We start from the raw sequence: 10,442 nt of genomic DNA on the forward strand, positions 1-10,442 counted from the left end.
TTCCCTTCAACTCAAGAAGAAACTTTTTTTTTTCTCAGCTCACGAAAAAGAAGGAAGAGGAAACAATACTTTTTTCCCTTCAGCTCAAGAAGAAGTAGGAGTTTTTTCCATTTAGCCCCGAAAACAGTCGTCTTTTTCCCTCAACTCACGAAGAAGTAGGAGTAAGACAGTAAGATTCTCGCCTCCTGGAGGATGGCAGGATGGGGGAGTGTTCCTTTCCAGCCCTTTGCGACCCCCTTGAGCCCCTGGCGAGCCTCGGGGGGCCTCACAAGGGCAGATGAGGAGGAGGGGCGCGCGCTCCCTCCCTGATTAAGAGGGTCGAGATAGCTGGCTTGTGAGATGAACCTGCCTGCTTGTTCTTCTTAACCTGACGGAGATGACGGGATGATGAACTGGCTGAGGGTGGGACGGGATGAGAGAGAGGAGTGTGACAGATATAGGGTGATGGTGGAGGGGGGTGGATGAGAGGAATGTGACGGAGTGAGTGTGTGGTGATATTAGGAAAAGGGTGAAATGTGACGGGTTGATATGGTGTGGGTGATAGAGTGGGTGGGTTTGTTACGAGTGGCGTGAAATGTGACGGACACGGATGCAGTGTGACAGTGTGACGGAAGGGTGAGGTCTGAGTGGTGACGTAGTTTTGGTGAGTCTGTGACGGGTAAGGGTGAAATGTGACGGAATGGCTAGACTTAGATGAAAACAGAAGAGAAAGACAAGCGAAATTGAGAGAGAATAAAAAAAGAAAACAGATAGATCAAAGAAAAATAAAAACGATACAAAAATCAAACTACACATAAAGTCAAAGGAAAAGAGCAACAACAAAACCAGAACAAAACAAACACCGCCCAGAATGAACAAGTTAGTTAATGAAAGAAAGATCAAGATCAAACTGGAGGAATGAAGAAGAAAGAAGAAAGAAGAAAAAGAAGGAGAAGCGAAGAAGAAGAAGAAGAAGAAGAAGAAGAAGAAGAAGAAGAAGAAGAAGAAGATTGACCAACATCAAGCTCAAGAGTGAGGCGAAGAGCACCAAGGAGGGGATAAAAAATGCATTATGTGTGATGCGGAAATAGAAGATCTGAAACACTTCATGCTTCGGCGTCCAGCATACACGAACGAGAGAACAAAAGACATAAATTTCTAACCTCCATAATAAGAAAAAGAGGAAGAACTTATTGGGCATCTGCCATTTGAAGACGAAACAAGAAAAAAACAACAACATTTAGACTAGAAAATCAGAGAAAAAAAGAAAAGAACTCGAAAATTAAGAAGAAAAGACAAATAAGAGGAAAAGGGAAGAACCATTGAAAAGGCAGTTCTTACCCATCACCAGAACCAGAATCAGAACCAGCGTGGCAGCATCCTTTCCGCCTCACTAATGGATTCAGGTCCCAAGTGTGCAGGTGACGAGCCGCGACACTAGAGATTCGAACCCTGAACAAGGAGAATGATGAACCACAAATTCACCCGAGAGCCACCGTCCAAAAATACCGCGAAACAGAAAAATTAAGTGGTAGTAGATGGAAATAGATTAAAAGGTGAGACTTGGTGAAATATAGACGAGGCTACAAATTGAAGTGGTGATGAATATAAACTTTTGGAAAGAAAGGGTTGATTAAGAAATAAATAGATGTAATGGTATGAGAGAGAGAGAGAGAGAGAGAGAGAGAGAGAGAGAGAGAGAGAGAGAGAGAGAGAGAGAGACGATGGTGGATAGAGTTTCTTAATTTGGGAGATACAGAGGAGTATGGTTCTCTCTCTCTCTCTCTCTCTCTCTCTCTCTCTCTAATGGCTGCTGGAAATACACACGCTCGTTCTTGCTTTAACTGAGAGGCAATAATTAGTATGCTTATTTTTAGACAGAGAGAGAGAGAGAGAGAGAGAGAGAGAGAGAGAGAGAGAGAGAGAGAGAGAGAGACGCACACCCACAAACATGATTAACAACAAATGACGTAATACCAGTTTCTTCCTCCTCCTCCTCCTCCTCCTCTCTGGGCCTCTTCTTGAATATGCATATGAAAAAAAACATAATATAACCAAGCTTTTAGTTTATCTCAGTGACGATTGGGACGGTGACAGCTGTGACGGGTGAGGGAGGAGGAGGAGGAGGAGGAGGAGGAGGAGGAGGAGGGAAAAACTGGTGGAGGAAAAACAATATGGCTGGAGGAAAAAGAATACAGATGGATGTGGTGAAGAGTAAATACACAAGAGAGAGAGAGAGAGAGAGAGAGAGAGAGAGAGAGAGAGAGTAGCGAAACAAACATGACTGGATGTGACTGACAAGAGGAGGAGGAGTAGGAGGAGGAGGAGGGTCGAGAAGAAAGATGAGGAGGAGGAGGAGGAGGAGGAGGAAGAGGAGACACTTACACACATTCCTCCTCATTCTTCCTTGCTCTCTTCAATTCTTTTCTCTCATCATTTCCTTTCTCTAGTATTCATCTTTTCCTCCTTTCCTTCCTCTTCCCTTCCCTTCCCTTCCCTTCCCTTCCCTTCCATTTATCTCCCTTCCCTTCCCTTCTTCTATTTACCTCTCTTCCCCTCTCCTCCCTTCCTTTCCATTCCCTTCCCTCTCTTCCATTCCCATCCTTTTCTCTTCCCTTGCCTTCCCTTCCATTTACCTTCCTTCCCTTCCCTTCCCTCCCATTCCATTCACCTCCCTTCTCTTTCCCTTCCTTCCAGCGTAGAATAAGAAAAAAAAAGAAGAAAAGAAAAGAAAACTGGCTAATAGGGACCTCAGTATTTGTTGCTGTTTGAATGTCCTTTGTGTTCCTTTGCATTCCTTTCCCTTCCCTTCATTCCTCAGACTACACCGGCGCTCCTCTCTCGTGGTGAAGTCAATGAAGTGAAAAAAGTTGACTGTTTAATTGAATATCCGAGAGAGAGAGAGAGAGAGAGAGAGAGAGAGAGAGAGAGAGAGAGAGAGAGAGAGAGAGAGAGATAGCTTTCGCCCTCAGAACATTTTAGTTTAACACCACCACAGTTGCAAGTTTTGGGGGAATAGCGGTGTGTGTGTGTGTGTGTGTGTGTGTGTGTGTGTGTGTGTGTGTTTCACCCCCACCATTTTTTTTAAGCGGGAGAGAGGGGAGAGTGGGGGGGTAGGGGAGATGGACAGGGTGATTACGAGAGAGAGAGAGAGAGAGAGAGAGAGAGAGAGAGAGAGAGAGAGAGAAATACAGTCACACTTACCCTCTGGCCTCCCTCCTCCTCCTCCTCCTCCTCCTCCTCCAGGAAGATGATCATGTTATTATCTTCCTCCATCCTCTCTCTCTCTCTCTCTCTCTCTCTCTCTCTCTCTCTCTCTCTCTCTCTCTCTCTCTCTCTCTCTCAATTACTCACTCAATTTCTCACTTTCTCACTTTCTCACTCACTTATCTCTTTATCTTTTCCGAGTCACCCTGCGCAGGAATGACTGAGAGAGAGAGAGAGAGAGAGAGAGAGAGAGAGAGAGAGAGAGAGAGAGAGAGAGAGAGAAATGGGAGCTTAACTTTTCTGTTTGTTTTTGAGACAGTTATGTAGTTTTGGAGGCGATCATATGTTGACATTCTGACGCTCTCTCTCTCTCTCTCTCTCTCTCTCTCTCTCTCTCTCTCTCTCTGGAAGAACAAAATTGAACTTTATAGATCTGTTTTTGTACTACACACACACACACACACACACACACACACATGCCCGGTAGCTCAGTGGTTAGAGCGCTGGCTTCACAAGCCAGGGGACCGGAGTTCGATTCCCCGGCCGGGTGGAAATATTTGGGTGTGTCTCCTTTCACGTGTAGGTGCTGTTCACCTAGCAGTGAGTAGGTACGGAATGTAAATCGAGGAGTTGTCCCGGTGTGTGGTGTGTGCCTGGTCTCAGGCCTATCCGAAGATCGGAAATAATGAGCTCTGAGCTCGCTCCGTAGGGTAACGTCTGGCTGTCTCATCAGAGACTGCAGCAGATCAAACAAACAGTGAAACACAAACGAGAAAATAAGTGAACAGATAGATAAATAAATAGATAGATAGATAGATAGGCCAAATGATAGATAGGTAGATAGATAAATAAATAGATAGGTAGAGAAAGAAGTGATAAAATAAACATAGATACAATAAAAAAGAATACAACGAAATAAGGAAAAGAGAGAAAGGTGGAAAAAATAATGAAAACGACGATAAACATGAAAACAACGTAAAGAAAAAAGAGATGAAAACGAAGAAAAAAAAACTATAAAATGAAATGGGGAAAAATAAATAAAAAATGGAGTAAAAAAAGGAATGAAAAAAAAATTGAAGGAAAAAAAAGAAAGGAAATTAAAAGACTGACAAAGGAAGATAAGGAAAATAAGAAATAAGAAAAATAATTATAGATCCTTCTCATTCTTCACTCATTCTTTTTAACTTTTCTCCTTCTCTTCCTCCTCTCTTTCCATTCTTTCCATTCGTCCTCCTCCTCCTCCTCCTCCTCCTCCTCCTCCTCCTCCTCCTCCTCGTCGTCAAATATCACGAAAAAACCGCGATATGGACAGAAAAAATATATTGAGGCATTAAAATTCATACGATGGTGAAGAGAGAGAGAGAGAGAGAGAGAGAGAGAGAGAGAGAGAGAGAGAGAGAGAGAGAGAGAGAGAGAGAGAAAAAATATATATACGACATAGTAGCATTATTATTATTATTATTATTATTATTATTATTATTATTATTGTTGTTGTTGTTGTTGTTTTTGTTGTTGTTGTTATTAGTGGTGGTGGTAGAACAAGATGAATTAGAAAGAGAAAAAGAAAAATGTGTTGAAATTGTGAAAGGAATTAAATAAATGAAACACACACACACACACACACACACACACACACACACACACACACACACACACACACACACACACACACATAAACTAACAAAAATATAATCACTCAAGGTTAGTAGGAGCTCAGACCAGCTTAGCCCCTCTTACCCCTAGCCCGCCTCCTGCTCCCCCTGCCACCACTGAAAAAAGGAAAAGAAAAAGGAAGAAGGAAGAAAAGAAAATAAAGAAAAAGAAACATCATTATCCCCTTGTTTGGAAATTCACAGTAAGGAGGTCGGATTGTTGTTGTTGTTGTTGTTGTTGTTGTTGTTTACCGTTTTATAAGTCTTCATTAATGGACCGTTTTTTCTTACAATTTTATTCGTCTATTTCTTTGTCTTTTTACTTTTTTTTTCTTTTCTTTACATTACTGTGAGGATTAAAAACAATATTTATTACCAATGAAAGATCTAACCTAACGGAACTTCACGTCACCCACCTAACTCAACCCAACCCAACCCAACCCAACTCAACTCAATTCCACTCTAACCCAACCCAATCCAACCCAACCTAACTCAACCCAACCTAAGCTAACCTAACCAAACTAAACCAAATGAAACCTAACCAAACCTACCCAAATTTACCCAAACCTACCCAAACCTAACCAAACCTACCTAAATCTATCCAAACCTACCCAAACCTATCCAAACCTATCCAAACCTACCCAAACCTATCCAAACCTAACCAAATCTAACCTCACCTCACCACCTCACCTCACCTCACCTCACGTAACATGTCAAAGGAGGAGAATCAAGACATCCGTAAAATCAAATTGCACAAGTATTTTCTGGGAATCGTTTTCTATAATTACCTTTTTGTGAGTGGTATTTTGACTGACGCTCTCTCTCTCTCTCTCTCTCTCTCTCTCTCTCTCTCTCTCTCTCTCTCTCTCTCAACCATGTATAACCTCACCAAATCAATTTAAACCTAACTTCCTACAGTATCCTGCCCTTGTATGCTCACCATGTTATTGTATTCATTTCGTATACAACTAATAATGCGTGTATAGTGCAGGACTATTTATTTATTTGATTATGGATTATGTTTCTGTGGCCAATAGAAATCTGAATCTGAAATATATCCGGATGCATAAATTCTCTTACAAATCATTCTCCGGTTTTTATGTCTGGTTTTTCTCAGTTTATGACGGGTAGAACAGACTTTGGACCTTGATTTAGCAATAGTGAAGCGTTACTCCGACAGTGGCTGAAGGGCTCCTCTGCCAACAAGGCGGGCGCGGTCCCACTGTCGCGTTGTACCTTGGCGGCCCCAGAGTTCACTCATACATAAAAAGACATATTGAGTGGTGTAGAAACCCAGGTACACGCTAGACACATCACCACGAGCTTGTTTGAAGTCTCTGTGGATATTGTATACAAATCTAACCAAACCTAACTTAACCTACTCTAATGTAAGTTAACCTCAGGAAGCCTTGCATAATGTAACCTAACTAATGTAACCTGACTAACGTAACCTGACTTAACCTAACCTAACCTAACTTAGTGAACCTAACGAAACCTAACATAACTTAATCTAACCTGATAACCTAACCCAAATCTAACCTAACCTAACCTAACTTTTACTTAACCTCATTAAAACTAACCTAATTTATCCTGACTCAACCTAAACTAAACTAACCTCACTAAACCTAACTTAATCTAACGTGACCTAACCTAACCTAACTTAACCTCACTAAACCTACCTAACCTAACCTAACCTAACCTAATTTAACCTAACCTACTCTTGTTTCAATTTTGAGCACTGCCTTGGCGAGGGAAAAAAGACGTGTACTATACTGCTGGTCCCCTTGCGCTTGTTTCCTTTCTGATTTTCCTGTTCTAATTGTTTTTTTCCTTCCTATTTTCCAGTTAAGTGTCTAGGGTGAGTGTCTTTCCTTTCTCAATTATTCCTGTTTTGTTTCATTTTTTTCCTTCTTTTTCCTACTTCGGTGTCTAGCTTGTTTCTTGTCTTGATTTTTTTCCTTTTCTGTTTATTTATCTTCTGTTTCCTTCTCTGTCTTGTTTCCTTATCTAATCATCTTTTTATCTTCCGTGTCCTTCTTCATTGTCTTGTTTCCTTATCTAATTTTTCCCTCCTTTTTTTCCTTCTGTGTTCTTCTTCATTCGCTGGTTTCATTATTCAATTTTCCTTTTGTTTTTCCTCCTGTTTCCTCATTCAGTTATTTGTTTCCTTACTTAATATTCTCTTGCTTTTCCTCTCTGTTTCCTTCATTGACTGGTTTCCTTTCCTCGATTTTTACCTTCTGTTTTAATTTTTTCCTTCTGTTTCTTTCTTATTCTTCCATTCCTTGATTTTTCCCGTTACGTTTAATTTTTTCCTCTGTTTCTTTCTTTCCCAGATTTTCCCTTTCCGTTTGATTTTCCCCTTCTATTTCCTCCTTGAGTGTCCCTTTCAGCTGCCTCCCACTCTCAGATTTTCCTCTCTGTTTCCTTCTTTCATGTCCACCTCCGCTGTTTGTTTCCTTTCTCTGGTTTCCCTCTTGTTTCTTCCATGTCCTTAACTGTTTCCTCTCTCATTTTTTCCCCTTGTTTCCTTCTTCAGTTTCCGTCTTAGTTATCCCTTTTTCCTAATTTTTTCCCCTTGTATTTCTGTCTCAGTCTTGCAATGGAAACACGGTGAGGAAAACAACGCGGAAATTATAAACGGTTTTACTCAATACTCTTCTGTCATTCCTGTCTCGAGTACCGTTCTTCACGACCACCATCACCACCACCACCTTCGTTTACTAAGGTTATCCGTCCTCTTCCTCTCCTTCCCGCCACGCCGCGTCAGAAACATGTCCTCGCTAACCCAGACACGATGGACATAGTTCTCTTTCATCTTTGTTGTCTGCAGTGTGAAATGATTTGCCCTTTCTCTGTGTGCGTCTCTGTCTCTCACCGCGACTGTTTTTAAAGCCCACATACATTATTAGCCGAGTTTTCAAGTGTTTTTCTTGTTTATTATATAGAAATCTTGTTAATGTGTCTCTAGAATCATTAAAACAAGCTTAAAAACTGCCACTTTAACCATATAGAGTCTTTTGAATGTGGTGGAGATGCGGTGAGGTGTTTCAGAGTATTTACCCTCTTCTCCATTAAGTCAGTCGTTCTCAGCTCGCGAACCCTCAAGATTACTAGAATATAGAAGATAATGCTGTCACTGTTCCATATGTACTAGTGTTCCCCGCCCACCAGCCTGTTAGACCCTTCCCACTCCTTTCCCTTCCAATGTTCACCCAAGCCAGTGACTCCCCACGAACACTGCCTTGCTGAATCACAGAAAAAAAAAAAAAAAAAAACACAGCACAATTATATCTGTACTGGTAGCTCGCCTTTCGAAAATGTTGATCTTTTTTATCCCTTCTGATGCCCGGCCCAGCTTGCCACGCATCACGAACACTACAATACTAGATCAATAAGAATACATGATGCTGTGGTTTTTCATCATACTCTTGCTGTACCATTGCTGTACCATTGTTGTACCCTTGCTGTACCATTGTTGTACCATTGCTCTACCCTTGGTGCTCGTTTCCAAAGTCTCCATCTTTTTCCTTACTATAGTGCCCGTCCTGCCCCACGAAATCTAGGGAACATTTTGTGCTGAACCCCCAAATACATCATAATACAGTTATTTTAATGTATATTGTTGTCCACTGTTTACAAAATTTCTCTCTTCTTTTTCCTGTGTCCCGGAAACATCAACTTAGTGAACTTATTGAGCCAAACACGACACATATATCGTAACTAACTGTAATTTTCCTCATAGCCTGTCCCCTCTTTTCCTAAACTCCCACCTTCTCCCTCTCCCTGCCCGTGCCGCCCGCTAACTTCACCTAACTAAACCAAAACAAGAGTCACATCACGTAATGCTATTTTCATCTGTGCTGTTGTCCCTCGTTTCCAAAATTCCAACCTCTTTCCTCCCTGATGTCCGCCCCACCCCGCGCCGCCCCACGAACACTGCCATGCTGAACCAAACAGGAAGAGTAATGCACATCACGTAATATTGTCATTTTCATCAGTACTCCTCTCTCTTTCTCGTTTCCAACATTCCCACGTTCTTCCCCCCTGATGCCCGCCCCAGCCCGCGCCGCCCCTGGAACATTACCTTGGGCGAGGATGACCGCTGCCAGCACCCAAGTCCTCCACGCCACCATACCGTCGCCGCCTCCGCCGCCTCCGCCGTCGCCGTCGCCGCCACACTCCGATCTGCCAGCGCCGCCCCGCCCTGCCGCCTCGGAGCCTCGCCTCGCAGTTTTATCCTCGCGAGCGGGAAGTTGGTGCAAAGTGTTCAGAATCTTAAGAAGGGGAAGAAGTGGTAAGCTCGGTGGGTGACGGGGGAGGCGTGTGTAGCAGGGCGTCACGGAGAACAAACTTGGGCACGTCCGTAAAACAGCTGATTCGAAAACGCGCCAAAAGTTTTTAGTCTTTACATTTATCCCTTCTGTTATTCTGTGTCTTTTTAAACCTTTCTTTCTATCTCTAGGTCACTACGGGAGGCAGAGCAAGTGTGGCTAAGGTTAGTGTGCAGCTTCCTTTATGTCACTGATAGCATTCTTGGACAGCGGCGCGGCGAGGTACGGGCGAGAGCGGGAGGGTGGCAGGCAGGCAGGAGGCAGGCAGCGAGAGATAACCCGCGGAGCATCGAGGAAGCGACGTCCCACCCCACTCGTGTCTGTCGGCCCACTGACGGAGGTCGGAGGCACCAAGCGAACCACAGATGACCCTCCTCCACCACTACCACCACCGCCACCTGTTTCACCACCTGTGCCTCGTGAGACTGCTGTATATCTTGGGTATTTTTAGCGAGGAATGGCCGCTGCTGGTGCCACTCCGCCACTCAGCCACTCCGCCCGCCACTCCGCTCCCGCACGCACGCAAATCCCTCCCCGCTTACCAGAATATTCACGCGTATCTCGGTCTCTTGTCTCGCGGGATTGAGTTAGACTGTGTTTGGCCGAGGCTGACCTTTGACCTCTTAGCCTTAGTGTTTGGTGGGTCATCTCAGGTCAGAGAGAGAGAGAGAGAGAGAGAGAGAGAGAGAGAGAGAGAGAGAGAATTATGTTATCATATCCGTGTCTGTTTATTATTTAGAAGTTTAATAATAATAATAATAATAATAATAATATTATTATTATTATTATTATTATTATTATTATTGTTGTTGTTGTTGTTGTTATTATTATTAATTATAGTAGTAATAGTAGTAGTAGTAGTAGTAGTAGTAGTAAGAGTTGTTGCTGTTGTTGTAGTAGTAGTAGAGGTAGTAGTAGTAGTAGTAGTAGTAGTAGTAGTAGTAGTAGTAGTAGTAGTAGTAGTAGTAGTAGTAGTAGTAGTAGTAGTAGTAGTACTAGTAGTAAAAGTAGTAGCAGTAGTAGAAGTAGTAGTAGTAGTAGTAGTAGTAGCGGAATAATAGTAGTAGTAGTAGAAGACCTGTTATTCGTCTTCATATTCATCTTCTTTTTATTGTTCTTCTTCTTCTTCTTCTTCTTCTTCTTCTTCTTCTTCTTCTTCGTCTTCTTCTTCTTCTTCTTCTTCTTCGTCTTCGTCTTCTTCTTCTTCTTCTTATTATTATTATTATTATTATTATTATTATTATTATTATTATTGCTGTTATCATTATTA

The 10,442-nt window shown here is 42.4% G+C and overlaps 1 protein-coding gene across 2 annotated transcripts in view; it reads right to left on the bottom strand.

The window, feature by feature from the left end:
• LOC123519467 overlaps positions 1-9,587 on the bottom strand; it is a 97,862-nt gene extending 88,275 nt beyond the window's left edge. The window contains exon 1 of one of the 2 annotated variants that reach the window (XM_045280776.1): positions 8,926-9,587. In XM_045280776.1, the coding sequence (XP_045136711.1) occupies positions 8,926-8,974 (49 nt within the window). In that variant the 5' untranslated portion in view covers positions 8,975-9,587. The remainder of the gene's footprint in view (positions 1-8,925) is intronic. The other variant, XM_045280777.1, reaches the window with a different exon arrangement.
• Positions 9,588-10,442: the final 855 nt, after the last annotated feature.

The sequence above is a fragment of the Portunus trituberculatus genome, chromosome 45 (assembly GCF_017591435.1).
Source record: "Portunus trituberculatus isolate SZX2019 chromosome 45, ASM1759143v1, whole genome shotgun sequence".
NCBI classification, from domain to species: domain Eukaryota; kingdom Metazoa; phylum Arthropoda; class Malacostraca; order Decapoda; family Portunidae; genus Portunus; species Portunus trituberculatus.